General features: G+C 35.4%; 2 protein-coding genes across 8 annotated transcripts; both read right to left on the bottom strand.

The window, feature by feature from the left end:
• Positions 1 to 100: 100 nt before the first annotated feature.
• On the bottom strand, positions 101 to 11292 carry rabl6b (RAB, member RAS oncogene family-like 6b). 7 transcript variants are annotated; one of them, XM_079606953.1, is made up of 17 exons: positions 11099 to 11255; positions 10165 to 10587; positions 9788 to 9922; positions 8700 to 8747; positions 8043 to 8072; positions 7171 to 7223; positions 6952 to 7046; positions 6705 to 6845; positions 6339 to 6444; positions 5979 to 6082; positions 4848 to 5239; positions 4056 to 4221; positions 3163 to 3351; positions 2338 to 2671; positions 2032 to 2215; positions 1429 to 1484; positions 101 to 1350 (listed from the first exon to the last, which is right to left on the bottom strand). In XM_079606953.1, exons 2-17 carry the CDS (start codon positions 10295 to 10297, stop codon positions 1159 to 1161), a joined length of 2358 nt encoding a protein of 785 aa, XP_079463079.1. In that variant the 5' UTR covers positions 10298 to 10587; positions 11099 to 11255; the 3' UTR covers positions 101 to 1158. The 7 variants fall into 7 exon arrangements, with proteins under 7 accessions (XP_079463079.1, XP_079463083.1, XP_079463080.1 ...); XM_079606957.1 differs by having other exon boundaries at positions 3163 to 3225; XM_079606954.1 differs by having other exon boundaries at positions 6952 to 7043.
• Positions 11293 to 11892: 600 nt separating this feature from the next.
• On the bottom strand, positions 11893 to 17661 carry tcn2 (transcobalamin II). Its single transcript, XM_079606179.1, has 10 exons — positions 17328 to 17661; positions 17039 to 17093; positions 15874 to 16057; positions 15439 to 15608; positions 14262 to 14414; positions 13654 to 13826; positions 13397 to 13571; positions 12625 to 12805; positions 12385 to 12503; positions 11893 to 12250 (listed from the first exon to the last, which is right to left on the bottom strand). The coding sequence occupies exons 1-10, from the start codon at positions 17328 to 17330 to the stop codon at positions 12189 to 12191; spliced, it is 1275 nt and encodes a 424-aa protein (XP_079462305.1). The 5' UTR covers positions 17331 to 17661; the 3' UTR covers positions 11893 to 12188.
• Position 17662: the final 1 nt, after the last annotated feature.

Raw genomic sequence — 17662 nt, 5'->3', positions numbered from 1 at the left:
GATTATTATTACAAGAAAACAACTTCAAAACCAGTGAAATTTACAATACAGCCACGCTGAAAATAAGAGAGAAAAACTGACCCAGTAACATTGCAAAAAATATTATAGTATTTTTGTATTGAATTCAGTTTTCAAGCAACACCACAGTTTCAAACAATCATGATTTCATTGAAAATTAGGCCAAAAATGAAGAAGAAAAAAACAACCTCAGATGATAAATACATCACAGTTCTTTCTTGCAATTTACCATCATAAAACGATAAGGTAGACAAAAACAATGGAGTGCATAAATTCAAAATTGTATAATTACAGACAAAAAATTAAAGTAAAACACAAGTTTGCATAATGACACAGTAGATAGATCTCATTGCCTTATCCAAGCACACTCATTATTGGTCTATTTGAGTTATTTTAAAGTCAAGTGTTGCATTTCACCATAGTTTCCGTTAAGGCATTTCCTGATTTAAAGAGTGTGAGAATAGTTATGTCTGATGTCGTAACTACTCCGTATCATAAGACTGATCATTTATTGACCAAAATCCTTTACATTCCTAAAATATTTTTCTTGATATATTTTGGGTAAACAAATAATCCTACCATGAAGTACAGTTTATTGATTTCAAACACTAAAAACTACACAAAGCCAAGCTCTCAGAACATCTATTGAGCATAAATACCAATTCATCCACAAATACAAGGCAACTAATAAAGCAATCAAATCAATAAAAAACAAGTTGGTTCACATATATGTGATGATGAAAATATTGCAACCATATAAAAGCACAGCATGTAAACATTCAGAAAGCACAATGTTATGAGTGAGTGAAAATGGTCCATTTCAGTCTGAAAAACTAAGTACAAAGGTCAAATTGCATGCAAGTTGTAGCAATTTTGCATGGCTTCTCCACTTATTGCAGTTTGAGCCCAAAGAGTGTGAACTACGCCAGCCCTTCCAACCTCTCGAGGCATGGAAGGTGGATTGGGAAGTGTTTGTGGCAAGTGGAAAACCAGTCTTAAGCGTCTCTTAACCTGTCAGTCAGATTACATAGTCATGTGTTGGGCTGCTAAAGAAAGCTTTTTGTTTTTGTGTTTTTTGATAAGAAGTCTTTCAAGCTTGTGGTACCAATGCACAAACAGTGTTACAGTGTTACAAAAGTGTTACAGTTCTTCATAGTCGCCCTCCTCTCTTTTTGCTAAGCCTTCTGCTCCGGCCAGAAAAGCTTCAAGATCATCCGTTTTCTTGCTTCGTGACTTCCTCTTTTTCTTCTCCTTTTCGTCTGCGGTTCCGGCTGCCTCATCTCTTTCCTTTTTCTTGTGCTTGTGTTTCTTCTTGCTACTTTTGTCATCATCCTACATGAAATACAAAATAGTTATAAAACAACAGTAAATAATTTAATTTATGAAATGTTGTAATTGATTATAATTAACCTCTTTACTCCTTTTTTTCTTTTTCTTCTTTTCCTTGGACTGTTTGCTTTCTTTTTCTATGAGAATAAAAATACAAAAACAATTTTAGATGGCTATTATACGCATATATTCACAAATATGCACTTGTATGTATGCATGTATGTATATGTATATATATATTTACATATTTACAGACAACCAAAAACATAAGTCATTATTTCATTTCAACAGTTGTTTACATTTCAACAATTGTATAATGAAATGACAAATTATGTTGTTCTATATTTATAAAAAATTTGCTAGACTGACGGATACATGTCTATCGCTATTATACTTTATACATATACCGGTATATGTATCCGTCAATCTCAGTTTTCAGTCAGTCTAGCTAATTTTAAATAAATATAGAGCAATAGAATTTGTAATTTCATTATACAATTGTTGAAATGTAAACAACTGTTGAAATGAAATAATGACTTATGTTTTTGGTTGTCTATAAAAATAAAAATAAATAATAATAATAATTAATAAATAAATATATATATATATATTATGTATGTTTATAGCTATTATATTTTATACATAAAGTTTGTTTCCGATTACAAAATGATTCCGGTGACTTGCCATCTTGCTCATCGCTGCTGTCTTTGCTTATAACTGACTTCTCCTCGATTCCAAGGCCAAAGAGGTCACCGTCATTCTTGCTTTTGAAGGAGAGTACAGTAGGTTTCATGGGCTCAGGGATTTTAGCTGTGTTGATGTCATCATCAGATATATCAGGAATATCATCTCTAACTGGGAAAGAGTCCTAGAACAAGCAAGACAACAAAAGTCTTTTCTAGTTATTCAAACCTTAAATTTGTAAATGATCCAGACAAGTCATCAAAACAATGCCCATCATCATTCTCATCATCATCATCATTTCAGTACCTTAACCACTTTCTGCATGACTTCTTCCTCGCTCTCAAAGTCAGGGTCATCCATGACAAATGAAAGCATCTGTTTGTCCACAGGCACATCTAGGTCTGTGTCAGAGGACTCTGCCTGAGCCGATCTCTCGTTATGTTTTATGACCCGTGCTTGAGGATCAGCCAGGGCTGCTGTGTGTGACGCTGTCTGCAGCTGTTGAGTAGTGTGTACTGGAGTGGGACAGAGAATGGAAGTCTCTATGTTCTGACTGCTAACAGTCTCCTGGGTCTCGATCACTGGCTCTTTGTGGATAGGCTTTGGTTTGTCCTCTAGTGTTAATGAATCCACAGCCACCCTGAATAACCATATTATTGTTAATATTATTAAAAATTAACAGTCTTTGATTCAGGTAACAAACTTATTGCTCACAAAACAAACTAAATTACTAGCTTATTTCAGCTATTATTTACTGGTTCATCAACATATCACTTATCAATGTATCTTGAATCTTGTCTATCATTTAAGGCCCGTTGACATCAGTGATGACAATAAACTTTAAAAATAACCATTTTAGCAACCACACCAACGTACAATAATTTCCTGTTTATTATGAGCATGTTGCAGTCATGTCGTCTGCAGCTCTTGAGCTCTTTAAAGCAGGATGGATTCTGATTGGCTGTTTTTATCATTCACCAGCTGGGAAAAATCATTCTGAAAGTGATTCCAATGACTTTGATAATGTTTTAATTGTGGTGTGGAAACGATTACTAAAACGTTATAGTTACTGTTATAGTCATCAGCCTCGGTGTGAACGTGTCTTAATGAAAGGAAGGAATTCAAGCTTACAGGTGAGGTTCAGAGTCCAGATCTTCATCCTGAGTTACAGCAGGTTTTGGACCCTCCTCATCACTGGAGAGAGAGATACCCAAGCCTTTACTGACAATAGAAGCTCTGGGTTCAAGTTCTGCATCATCAAGGTCCAAATCATCCTGGAACCCAGCAACCATGGGGTTCCCTTCTCTTCCTTCCCCATCACTAAAATAAACATGTTACAAGAATGGCTGCAAATTCAACTTATTTTGTACTGAACATCAGCTACAATGTCTTACAGATTTTTGAACAGATGAAACCACTAGCTCAGTTCATTTATAAGTAATAGTACACTTCCATGCAATAGTTTGGGTCAGTAAGATTTAATAATAATAATAATAATTGTATTCAGCAAGGATGCATTAAATTGATCAAAAGTGCTGTCAAAGACATTTATAATGTTAGAATAGATTTCAAATAAATGCTGCTCCTTTGAATCATAGAATCCTGGGGGGAAAGTATCATGGTTTCCACAAAAATATTAAGCAGAACAAATGTTTTCGAAATTGATAAAAAAAAATAAAAAAAAATCTCTTGAGCACCAAATCAGCATTTTAGAATGATATCTGAAGGATCATGTGACAGTGAAGACTGGAGTAGTGCTGCTGAAAATGTAGCTTTGTCATCACAGAGAAATAAATTCAATTTTAAAATACATTAAAATAGAAACCATATTTTTCAATAAAACTTTTTTTTATCAAATGAATGCAGCCTTTGTGAGCATAATAGACTTCTTTCAAAAACATTTGAAAAATCTTACCGACACCAAACATTTGAACGGTAGTGTACACTGATTACAATACATTTTCTAACAAAATAACATATCACATAATTTAAAAAAAGGCCTCTGTTATCTGCCCTTGGTGTACCTGTCACTATCTGCAGTACCCGCAGCAGAGGGCTGGGTGTTCATAGCCGGTCTTGTGTTAGGAGGCAGACTGTCTTCCAAGAAGCTTTTGTCTAGTCCCTCGTCTGGCACAAAATCATCCACGCTCCGAACCGTAGGCAGAGTCGCTGCAGATACTGGATATGGCTCTGTGGAAATCCAAGAAGCGTGAGGTCACATGATCTGGGGCAAAAAACATCTTACATTAAAAATATATAAACAGCAGCCATTACAATGAGTTCCGAACCAGAAGAATGGTGAATGACAAAAAAATTGTGATATATTGATATGCGTTTTACTAAATAACTACTGCTTGATACCCAAGCTCCTTTAGGTGGGGTGCAAGAGCTACTAAACCCTCTCCATAGCTCAGGAATGTACAAAGTCTTGTGATTTTCTATTGATCCACAAAACATCCTTATGATCTGCACGAGTCCTAATCCTCCCCATTTTTCACGGCTTTGTGGGTCTTGCTTGAGGAAAGCTCTCAAAGAGAATGTGTGTGTGTGTGTGTGTCTGTGTGTGTGTGTGTGTGTGTGTGTGTGTGTGTGTGTGTTTGTGTGTGTTTGTGTGTGAATGAATTCCTCTCATCCTTCAAATCCCTTTTGCAGTTCATAGCATTAGGGCAGTTCTTTAACAATGAGTCACTGAGACACTGAATATTTGAAAAGAAAAGGAATAAAAGCTGTTTTTAGTGCCATTAAAAGCGTTTCTAACATGTGTGTTTTCTAATACAATAAGCACACGCAGCTAGAAACACCATGCTCAAACTCACCCTGGGCGACTGCTGGAGGTTCCTGGGCAGGAGAGGAACCAAAGAGCCTGGAGATGAAGCTGCGTTTCTGGGTTTGAGCAGCAGAGGCAGAAGCCTGAGCTGGAGCAGAGACCGTTGGGCCAGGGTGAGCAGGAGAAGGGGAGGGAGAGGGAGAGGTCACAGGCGCTGGGCTTGAGGAGAGAGGGGGAGGAGGAGGGGATGGAGAGGGAGATGGAGACTTCAGGACCTGGGAAGGAATGGGAGGCTGCTGGGGGCTACAGGGGCTGGAGCTGCTAGTGGAGCATCCGCTCTGAGGAACGACGGGAGACTGCGTGCCTGAGGAAGGGCTCTGTCCGTTAGCAGGAGCGGGAGAGTTGTAGCCTTTACTACGAGAGTCTTTCATTTCCAGGAAACTGAAAGTTATAACAGACACCTACTGTATCATAATAGTCAGATACCACTCACTGCAGTTCACAAACCTTTTTTTTTTATGTTTTTGAACTCTATAATGTAAGTGTCATATTTTGAAATATTTTTACAATTTAAAATAACTGTTTTTTATTTGAATATATTTTAAAATGTAATTTATTCCTGTGATGTAAAGCTGAAAGGATTTTCTGCAGCCATTACTAGAGTTTTCAGTGTCACATGATCCTTCAGAAACCATTCTAATATACATATATGTAATTTGCTGCTTAAAGGTGGGGTATTTTTTCAAAATCACTTAAAATCCTATTCCTAACCCACTTACAGCCACTGAGTTAGAAGCACTGAAATAAAAATTAAGCAATTTAATCATCTGTGGAATGGGCAGGACTCGAAAAACTCCAGCCAATCATTTCCAAGAAGTGCGTCAATCAATCGGTCGTACCATCCCCCCTCCCCCCATCCATGTCCATGTTCTTTGAATGGGTGGAGTCAAAGGAAAGAAGGTAGGACCATTTGAGTTGTGTATTTTCAAAATCTGCCAGCCGTTTTGCAAATCACATACCCCACCTTTAAGGAACATTTCTTATTATTATTGTTAAAAACATTTAAAGGATTATTTTGAATAGTAGTGTAGTTGCTGATATTTGAATTGGAATTATGCTTTGACGGTCCAGGAAGTGAAATTAAACTACAGGAAGTTTGTGTGACGTTTTTAGTTCTTACATATCATAGTTCTGGTCTTCTGTCTCCTGCTGAACTGTTAGCTCCTCTAGCGTGGCGTCGATGTCCAGCTGATTGGTCTCTAGCTGCCGTAACAGGGTCTCTCTCTGTGAAAGTTAAAATGAAAGATACATTTTTAATACAGTTTAATTTAAAGCTGTAACAACTAGTGTAATGAGAAAAGTAACTGCGATACAGGCAAACATGCAAAGAAAGATTTCTGCCAGGCACATGACACAGCTTATTGAGCTTAATATTAACAATTACAAATGACCACTAACTTTTAACTCTGGTTGAGCTTTTTATTTGATTAAACCTTTAGCCTTGAAGCAATATTCTAGCCTAGAACATTAACCTGCTTACCTGAAGCTGCAAAAATGGAATGTTGAAAAATCTGTGCAAATATTTCAAACCAAAACCATTCTTCATGGAAGATTCTGCATAATGGATGTAAGAGGAGCCACGAGGTCTACAAAATCATACAGACACCAAACATCAATAAAGCTCACAGAGAATACCTTATTAAACACTCAAAAAACTAATTTGTGAACATACTCCATGATTTCCAATCCTAAATTTGACATTAACCCACAAACAATCTGCAGAGAACTAATTATCTCTAGATATTTTAATTTAAACTGATACATTGTTTGTAATAAGACCCAGAATGTATGTTAAGTCAGTAAAAAGTGTCAATTAACATGTTTAGGTTGACTGTAATGATCTAACCTGTTAAGCCCAGCGATGAAGTCACGTATGTCATCAGGCAAAATGACTCGGTGTTCTCCCATGTCCCGGTAATTTCCCAAAACGCACACTGGCACATGAGTGGGTACCTTGGGCAACTCCCTCATAATGTAATTATAAGTCCTATCGGTGCAAACAAAGCACACATTTTGTATAACAAAGAAGAGCTGTGAGTTCTGCATGATGGAGAAGCCGTCTCTGGAGATGCTGATAGTCTCTGTTCACCTACCACTGTTTGGTGATGTCAAACATCAAGACCACACCATTGCAGTTCTTATACACGTCCAAAAACTCAGCATCCAAGGCCAGTTCACTCTCCGTCTGCTAACAGCACAGAGACATTTCCAGCTAAACATTCAAATTCTCCACTATTAGTCATAATAGTCAATGAAGGGGATTTTTAACTGTCATTACACCTGATTTTGATAGATTACTACTATAAACTTACCTCTTGAGGTTCATTTTCCAGCTTCAAGTTTTCACCTCTCTTTTTCCCCTTTCCTGTAGAATGTCAGTGGCAGAATATTTTAACACTCCTATTCAAACGTTTGGGGTCAGTAGTTTTTTTTTTTTTTTAAAGAAAGTAATACTTTTATTCAGTAAGGTGCATTAAATGGATTAAAAGTGACAGTAAACACATTTATAATGTTACAAAGGATTCTTTGTTATTTCAATAAATGCTATTCTTATGAATTTTTAAAAAAGCATCATAGTTTCCAAAAATGTTTTATTAAGCAGCACAACTGTTTTCATTATTGATAAAAATAAATGTTTCTTGACACTGAAGACTAGAGTAATGATGCTGAAAATTCAGCTTTGCCATCACAGGAAAAAATTACATTACAAATTTTTTTTTTTTTTTTTAAATAGAACAGTCATTTTAAATTTGTAATAACATTTCACAAAATAACCATTTTTTACTGTATTTTTTTTTTATCAAATGGTGAGCATATGAGACTTCTTTCAAAAACATAAAAAAATCGTACCGATCCCAAACTTTTGAACAATAATGTAGATCAAAATGGATGCATGTATGTCAAATTAGTTGAAAACAACTTCAAGAGCATCTAAAACAGATAACAAAATGTGGCTTTTAACTTTCTCACAAAGGAAGTGACATTAGTGGAATAAGCAAGAGTTGGTTTTCTGCGGTATCACCCTGCACATCATTAGGTCTGTTTTTTACACTTGTCTATATTTGTAGTTCTGCCACAATGCAGTCAGTGAAAAAGTCAGTCAAAACAAAATGTTTGCACTCGGAACAAACAGAACAAACAGATCAAGCACAGCCTAATGTCTACAATCTATTGAGTTTCTCACCTACACCTTCAGGAATGGGGATTTTTTGGCCTGGTTGGACAGCAAGTAAGAAAAATACCATTAATATAAATGACTGGGGATGAAGGAGGGCTGGGTGAAATGGCTTCATGTATGACCATCAGAATGAGATGGAGGATGTGAATTAAACAATGACATGCAGAACCTGTACACTAATCTTTAAAAGGCATAATCAATTACATAATTGTTGGAATACACTACATGATTTTAAATCTCAACAGATTGTCCAAAACAGACTAAGTAAATGCTTACAGAGAAAAACTGGGCATCATACACTAAACAGAGGGTCACACTACTACCAGACTTTAAAGCCGCTCTGAACACAGAAACACGTGTCTCGTTGCTAAGAGACAAATGAATAAAATGAAAACAGTGTGTTCTAAAACTGGCTCAAACATGCTTGAATTTGATATCCATCAAATGGATGGAATTATATATAAAGAGTCTGCGTCCATCACACTACGAGATTTTCTGTGAAATAGTGAATTTTGATTGCATAATATCTGATAAATCAGGCCCAAACTATAAACTACACTGTAGTGTATTCCAGCCTTAAGATAAATATGACAGTAACGTCTACAACGTCACCTGATCAGAATGCTAAGGGAAATGACTTGAAACAGACTGGTGGCAACTCACCTTTATCCACCACATCCCAAACCTCCACCTTCACCACATCATCAGTAGCTGAGAAGAAATGACAACAAATGTGAGCGGTTCTGGAAAACTGAGGTCACTTCTTTGCATTTATTTCAATACATCTATTTTGCATTGATTCTAAGTTACAAAAGTCCAAATACTAATTTCACAGCATCCATTTTTTTTTTACTTAATTAAATTTTTTAAATGTTATTTAAATATTCAATTTAGGTTTTTGGTACAGAAATCTGTACAGTACCAAACACAATCTGTTTAATTATAAAATAAATACAATGTTTATATAAAATATATATTTTTATTTAAAATAAATATAAATAATGATTTATATGTATTTGTGGTGCTGAAAAACCACAAAGTAATATAATATACAATTATATATAATACTGTTCTTTTCAGAAACAATAGGGAATAGAAAGTATGCTTTTGGCAATGAGCACGGCACTTCAAGTAAAATGTTGAATACAAGTAGAGCCATGCCCGCTACCAAGTGAAGGAAACTCACTGTAAATTACCACTAACAGGTTCCACCACGTAATATGGAGCTGAAAGCTTTTGATAGATGGATGTACTTATTAAATAGGGAAAGCAAACTCTAGAAATCACTAGATAACATCTAATGTTCGATTCAGGCCATTTAAAGTCATCAATCTAATCTACTTATCCACTAGCTGATAGACAGCATATTTACCTTGATGTAAATCTATTTTGCATAATTAAGATGCACAAATGGAAAGAAATAAAAATCATTAGATAATTAGTTCACATCTTTCAAACAAAAGTGCAAAAGCAACTTCCTACACACTCTTAAAAACTACGTTTTTTTTTGTTGCAGTGATGCCATAGAAGAGTCATATTTGGTTCCCCAAAAAACCTTTAGTGAAGCTTTAGTATCTAAATAACCTGTTTTCGCTATAAAGAAACCATTTTGCGCAGTGGTTCCATGGATGTTAAAGGTTCTTCATGGAACCATCAATCCCAATAATGATTTTTTAAGAGTGTAAGTAGAAAGATTCCAATAACACTAAGATGACAGAAGCTTTGATTTCAATAAAAACCATCAAGCTTACTTTTATAACTCCAGTGGATACTAGTGACCTGGATCTCTTGAGTCGGAATGTACTCTTCCTGGAACTTCCTACCCTGCAGCCGGTGCCACAGGGTGCTCTTTCCTGTGTTTCTATCTCCTCGAATTACTATCTTCACTGAAAGACCACACATAACATGTTAGAGCTTGTGATAACAACATTATCCCAAGCACAAAGCACCCAGGGACTCCAGCAACACAGACTTGATTTGTTGTGACATGCTGGATGCATTACAATTTAGTCCAATAGTATACGGATGCATCGAAAGTCTAGATTTTATTCAGATTTTGAAGCAAAGTAAAGAAACAACAAAACAATCAATCTAATTAATTATACATTTCAGCAGGCATTTGACTTACTGTTGTACTGAACACCTTTAGCAAATTTTCTCTGCAGACTCTGGTTCATGGACTGTAGGCCAGCAGGGATGTTCTTGTCCTTCACCTGACCAGCCGGCTCAGAGCCGACAAGCTTCTTTAGAGCGGAGAACATCTTGACCAAACTATGCCTCTAGATGGGTATTATAAATATAAAATATTCTTGTCTCAAACTGGCCTCTATGACGCCCCCAGATTGTCTGTCTGTGGGTGGTCAGTTTTCTTGCAATGTCCATAAAGCATTTCTACATTAGTTTGAGAGGTGAATGAGTCCTGCTTTGGCACAGCATAACATCTCAGAATAAATTCAGATCTTCATCTTTGGATCCTTTTCCACAGAATGACACAGTTACTGCAGTCCACCATCACAACAAGATTCTCATTCAAGTGTTGAATCTGCTTCTGCTACAATATAGAGGAAAAAATAACGAGATAAATTGAATGAAGTGAAGTTGCAATGCCTTTTATCAAGACCTGGAGCTGCATACATATTAAAAGCATCTTTCATGGATTGATATGTTGCAATGCACTGCAGTAACTCTAATTTGCAGGGATGCCTGAATTTGTGTCTCAAAACCTAGTAAGCTGCCTGCATTGACAATCCGTTGGGACACTATAAGTGTGTGGAACATTATGTCCAAAAATGCTGTCTAGGTAGGCAGCTCGCTAAGATTTAAGACACAACCTGACAGTGCGATTTCTACTACAAACGACCGTGATGTTTATATAATAGAAAATAGTGTAGCACTCTAAAAAACCAACACAAATTGCATAGGAACTAACGTACTATAGTGGATAGCTGTTATGTCAGATATTTGACAGATGCCTGTACATACTAGCCTGCTAACGCGGAACTAACGTTAACTGTATATTTAACAGATTTTTTGTATCAGATTTCTGATGCTCTTGTACTTACAGTGGTATTGTCGTCTATACTATAGCAACTGAATGATTAGATCCAACATTCAACATCTTAAATTTCTGACCCACTGTGCAGTGTGATCATCTTTTAACCTGTACAGCTTATGAATAATGAAATCATTGAAATGCTGTTCTGTATATTTGTGAAGTACGCTGCGGTAGGGTTAGCTACAGTCACGGCAATTACATTTCAAAATAAAAGTCTCATCACTAGTTAGTTAGCAGACATCTATGGCATGTATCATACACCTAATATATGACGTATTTCACCCAAAACATTATAATTTATTAAAAAACATTAACATTTGATTTTAGAATGCTTTTATAATAACATTACTTACTTTTACCCATTACTGTAGTGTGATAATATATACATATATATGTATATATATATATATAATTTAAATTATAAATTATTCATTATAGCAGTATTTGCTGATCTGACTTGAATGTTTGTATTAAAAAAATGTGTATTATATTAATCAGAATCAATCCATAAAAAAATTACAATTACTAACTAATTGTATATTGAAATTGATATCCATCAAGACCAAACACTATCCCAAAAATCCCTAATAGGCCTTATTTTTGGGGTGAAATAGCAACCTAGACATGAGATACACACTTTCATTCATTAAATTCATTCTGTGAAGTAAATATTGTACACAAACAATTTTTTTAAGTTACAAAGTAACATTATTTATCAACTACATGCAACCATGTGCTACAATGGAAATGTTACCTCTAGTGTGAGATACTGTCTTCTCAACATCTTAATGAATCCACACATTTTAAAAATATTTGCAATATTTATTTCATATTTGTTCATCTAAAATGGTAGCAGCTGCTGTTTCACATACAAAGATTGTATGTGTATGTTTGATTTCAAAAGATATATGCGTGTTAAATCTACAAACGACATTGATATGTTCTGATTCTTGTTATCATGAACCTTTAAACATTCAGGAAGTGAGGTGAGGCAACAATCAAACAGAAATCAGTTTATAACAAGAAAATCAAATCAAATACAACAGAATTCAGAAACGTATTATGGTTTCATTAATCTCTTGCATCCAGCGGTGGACTCAGTACCCAGTGTTCTTAATGGTGATGCTTTGAGCTGAGTCAATCTTATAGTCGTTGATACCTGAGGAGACAAGCAAGGCATTGCAGATAAAAGTCATTATACAAGAGAGATTGAAACTACAAAACAGTCAGAGACATTATGCATGTGCATTTTTACACCTAATTTTGTTTAAAATGCTCGTATTTGTTTCTCACCCTGTGTCAGAGAGGTGCCACCCGAGGAGACTTGCCAGTATCTACGATCAGTCTGACGTGCTTGTTCTTCATTGACCACACTGAGGAAAGGTCCCCACAAGCTGCTCTCTGTGCTAAAGCTGTGAAGCAGAGAGCAAAAGGGTTGATCGCAAACAAAACGTGTTGCAATTAATACAGTAAAAAGCAAGCACATTTTTGCCTATATTTTTTTGACAATATATTTCAAATAAAGCATCTCACGTGAAACCAGTTAGTTTGTCTTGGAGAAGGTTGAGGGCTTCAAATAGCGAGGAGCCCTTGGGCACATTGATGGAAAACACTGATGAAGCACCATCTGATTTAATAACCTCCACCTGTAGAGACACTTGCCCGTGACTTGGAAGAACTTCCGAAGCGGAATCCGCATCAATAGTAAGAGAGTCTAAATCAGGAACATTGAACCAGGAGAAAATACACATGGAAAAAAAAAGAAGAAGAGAAAAAACACAAACACACAAGTTAAATTAAAATGCTGTACTAAAACTCAGTTAATATTAAACTGCTAAATACAAATATTGTATATAATATATAACATTGAAATACTCTAAAATACTTTGTTTAATATGAGAAATAAACATTATTAATTGTGATAAATAAATAACATATTTTTGGATACAACTTTAAACTTTATTTTTCCTTTTTCCATAAATATATATTTTTAATTTTAATATTTAAAAAAATATTATAATAAATAATATATGTACCGGTATGTATATTATATTTTTATTCCAGATATTTATGGAAAAAATGAAAAACTAAGTTTAAATTTAAATGTAAAAATGAGTTATTTTTAATCACAAAATGTGTGTTTATTTCTCATATTAAACAAAGTATTTTAGAGTATTTTGATGTTATATATTATAACAAAATATGTATTTAAGATGGCACCTTCCTGAATCATTGGAAAATTAACTGTAGGCCTGTAAACACAATTCCGCCAACTTCATTGAGCTTGCATGTCTGATGTACGTACCATCCTCATTGCGGCATTCTTTGCTCTTCAGATGAAGATAGGATTGTTGGTGCAGGGCAGGCAGGACTTGAGAGACTGCCATAGGGTTATGGTATGTTCCTTTCTTAACATCTGCCCTTAAAGCCTCCAAAGCAGAGGCACATTCCTCCATCTGACTGCCCATAGCCAACAAGGCCTGTGAGACGGAGAACCATGAGAACCTGCCACTCAAATAAGGCTTTTTCATTAAGGCAAATATGTAATATCATTATTCTTACCTGCACTGCCAATCCCGTGCTGAACTCGTTGCCCATGTGACCATCAGCTCTCTTAGAGTCAAGAAGCCTCTGCTTAATGGAGGCAAGAGCCCTGTCCAGCTCTGCAGTATCTTTAACAGCAGTTTCCTCGTTTTTCAGACACTGCAGGGCCATGCCTGCCATCGCATGCGTGTCTGAAGGGTGATTTGAATGGTTAGAGACCTGTGAATATATTTCCTTAAATCTAACCAAAAGGAACATAAATAAGTGTCCAATATATTATGCATGACGTTCCAAAATCAGATGACTTTCTGTCTTCTGTGGAACACAAAAGAAAAATTCTGACTGTTTGGGAACATTTATGTCAGGGATACTTTCATGGTATTTGGCATCCTTTCTGAAGTGTGAAGCTTCAGTTCCTATTCATTGAAATTGCATGAATAAGAGTGACCAGCACAGTCTTCAGAGTGTCTTCTTTTGTATAACACAGAAGAAAGAAAGTCATACGGGTTTGGATTGACATGAGGGCGGGTAAATAATGACAGCATTTTCATTTTTGGGTGAACTATACCTTTAAATGTACTTTATCAACGAACACTGGGCCAAAAAAAGAGTCGATTCAAACTCACCGACACATAAGGACTCTCCATGTTTTATCTGTCTGTGTTCGACAGCATGGATGAGCTTGTGGCTGACATGTGTGCTGACTCTAACTCCGCTCACACATAGAGCCAGAATGCCCAGAGAGTACTGGTAGTAGTTGGTCTTTGGACGGTGACTAACTGCACAAAAAAATTCATATTCAAATTTTCATTACAGTACAATATTCATTAGGAACACATATAAGATTTTATTTTAAGAAATAATATATTTTTTCAGCAAGGATGCATTGAATTGCCAGTAAAGATATTAAGACTTATATTTTAAATAAATGCACTTCTTTTGAACTTTTTAACCATCAAAAAATATTTTTAAAAAGTATCATGGTTTTCACAAAAATATTAAACAGTACAACTGTTTTCAACTTTGACAATAGGAAGAAATGTTTCTGGAGCAGCAAATCAGCATATTAAAATGATCATGTGACACTGAAGGCTGGAGTAATGATACTGAAAATTCAGCTTTGCCATCACAGGATTAAATTACATTTTAAAATATATTCAAATAGAAAAAAATGTATTTAAAAATTTAATCATATTATTTTACAATGGTGAGTATTAGAGACGTCTTTCAAAAACATTAAAAAAAGAGAAGGGTCTGTCTGCGTCCCACAGTACCACGTCCCTACAAGTTACACCTCCCACAAAGAAACAAGCGTGGATGACGTCATTAACTGAAAAAATACATTTACTTTATGTTTTTATGTATGAAATAATGGTTAACTTATATTGCTTTCAAATCTTATGAAGTATGAAATAACAGCTATTAGTAAAACATAAAATAAACTATACATTTAGACCTATGGCAATTATAGCTAAAAACCCCTTCAATAAACAAAAAAACTATTGTAGTGTTTCATAATTAAAATACTTTAAAAACTGAGGAAAAACAAACAGGATGACTGCTGAGCTGTATGCCTTATCACTAGGTGGTGATGGTGACGCTTAAAAAAACAAGGAAAGTGAAATCGAAGAAGAGTGGTACTAGTGATGACATCAGCGATTCCAGAGGGAGGGGCTCTGATGGCATCCCCCTGATTGGCTGTTTTAGGGTGTGATTTGTATTACTGCGGGATGCAGTCAAACACAGGTCTTGCTGACCCCAAACTTTTGAATGGTAGTGTATTACAAATATAAATGCTCTTACATGCAATGTTCTGTTTCTCTTCCTCCATTTCTTTCTTAAGGTGAGTGAGGAGGGGCTCCTTCATCTCATTATGATTGAGATGTACGCTCTGCAGATCATGACAGGAAGACTTCAAAGCCAAGATGTACAGGGCAAGGCGGCCAACCACCAACTCACCATTTCTGAGAGATCTACAGGCAGATATTTAGAATAGTAATGAAACAATTAGGACAAAAATATATTGAAATGGAACAATAGAGTAGAATAGAACGGAATTGATTTCCACTACTCTCCCACGACACTGACAATCCTTCCTGAAGCGACTTTATATTATTTAAGATAATTCACACATGAAAATCACAAGTAATCAAAAAATTGTAAGGACCAATAAGCAAATCATTAACTGTAGCTTTAAAGTTTAATATAAAAAAAGAGATGTGAAGATATGCTCCATACTTCTCAATATCATCGTGAAACTCTGTCTTGAGGTGGTTGAGATGTTGGCTCTCTTTAGCTAGGTTATGGTGTGTTGAGAGCCGCAGGGCAATGTGCACACTGGGATTGGGTAGTGTATCTGGTGTATCCACAGAGCGCAGCAGCTGCTGATTGAGGGACTGGAGAAGAGCCTTGTGATCAGATCCTGATACAGAGAACATACAGAAAAAAAATAATACAGTCATATGCACTGATATCAATGTTCTATAATTCTAAAACAAAAGAGTATGATAAACTTTGACTGAATCACTGTCCTCGTTGGATGACTGTTGCTCATTTAAAGTGCCACTGTGTACAAAAACGCTTTGTCTCAGAATGGTCACAGTTACAAAAGAGAGGGCAAAGAACAGAGTGAGACGATTCCAGGTATTCTGAGCAGAACTTCTGCTGACAGGACAAAATTAATAAGCTGAATGTTACGAATATGAATCGTACATTATAGGTTATTGGAGGACATTAGGTTATGTTATTATGGTTATTGGATAGACAATATTTAAAATCTTTGCAATGGCATGGATAATACTAAAAGCTAATTCATACATTTTACAAAAATGTAGTTTACTAAAATCATGACAGTAGTTTTATAGCATTCTTTAAAATACCTGATTAGTACATGAATATTGTAATGATTAAGTATTTTAGTAAACTGTATATTAAATTACCATGTAATTACCATCTATGGCCATCCTTTGTGCTGTTTTACTGATACAGTTTTTTTTTTTTTTAGGTATTAGGGGGAGACCGGGGAGTGTTGTAACATTGGGTCAGTTGTAAGTAACTGTTTGCCAAGTCAGAAAAAGCTATGGTAATGTCATCAATATTACACACTCGCATCACATGTTTGAGCTCATAGGAGATGTGGCATTTTACTGTGGGCAACATTGTACATTTTATGACCAAAAAAATTATTTTCAAGAAGGAAAGTATTTTTTTTTGCAGAACATTCATTGAATAATAGATAAAGTTATTTGACTAGCATAATTCAAAGTAACTATTTCTCTAGTTTAATTAAGGGTTATATTATTGGTAAAGAAAGCCCATGAAAAGAAGAAGAAGATGAAGGCATTCGCCCTTTCAGGAAAGAGAAGGAATGAAAAAGTAAATCATTATTCGTACTAAGTCTTACCACACGGTTTTCCAGCAGCCAGTGCAAGCAGCCCACTCGCAATGATAAGAGTAATCTGAGATTGAAAACAGTACACAACCGGTGAAGTTTGTTAAATTAAAACGAATTACCAAGCATAAGCATGACAGAAAATTGACAATAATCACAAAATGCGATAATAATCTAAAGCATACTAAAAAAAAATATTTTGTTAGCAGACCCGCTGATTTCTAACATTTGTTGAGGCTCGTGGTTAAGAAGTCTATCATATTAACGAAGCTTCAATTTGTTTAGTTCAGGTGCTTCTTACCATTTTTAGGCCAAGTTAGGTATCCTGCTGAATCCAGTTAAACTGATCAACTGACTCTTTTACTAAAATATTATGACCTTGAGTAACGTTAGAGGGGGAGTTACTCCAGTTACTCATCTACAGAGTTTGGTAGTTTTGCAACATCTTTTCGACCTGTGTTCAAAATGATCTATCTCAAGTTTCTGTCTTGAATAGTTCTCTTTCTTTGCTATTTATTTTTTATTTGTCTGTGTATCAGCAAGAAAAACGTATCCTCTCTCTTCCTAAACGTGAGTTTGTTTACTGTTATTTATGTTAACTTCCGGTTAAAGAACTACAAAGCAATGGACTACAAG

Source organism: Phoxinus phoxinus (assembly GCF_949152265.1).
Source record: "Phoxinus phoxinus genome assembly, chromosome: 3".
NCBI lineage: Eukaryota > Metazoa > Chordata > Actinopteri > Cypriniformes > Leuciscidae > Phoxinus > Phoxinus phoxinus.
The sequence above is the reverse complement of the archived record's forward strand: the minus strand, read 5'-3'. Positions and strand labels throughout refer to the sequence as shown.

What these genes read in the sequence shown, in the direction of transcription:
- tcn2 (XM_079606179.1), bottom strand. An exon ending in AGAATGCCGCAATGAGGATG is followed by an intron (nt 12,806 to 13,396) that starts GTACGTACATCA and finishes TTCCTGATTTAG; the next exon opens with ACTCTCTTACTATTGATGCG. An exon ending in GACAAACTAACTGGTTTCAC is followed by an intron (nt 12,504 to 12,624) that starts GTGAGATGCTTT and finishes TCTGCTTCACAG; the next exon opens with CTTTAGCACAGAGAGCAGCT.
- rabl6b (XM_079606953.1), bottom strand. Translation starts at nt 10,297, where the DNA reads ATGTTCTCCGCTCTAAAGAAGCTTGTCGGCTCTGAGCCGGCTGGTCAG. An exon ending in TTGGGATGTGGTGGATAAAG is followed by an intron (nt 8,073 to 8,699) that starts GTGAGTTGCCAC and finishes CTGTCCAACCAG; the next exon opens with GCCAAAAAATCCCCATTCCT. An exon ending in GAAGACCAGAACTATGATAT is followed by an intron (nt 5,240 to 5,978) that starts GTAAGAACTAAA and finishes TATAACTTTCAG; the next exon opens with TTTCCTGGAAATGAAAGACT.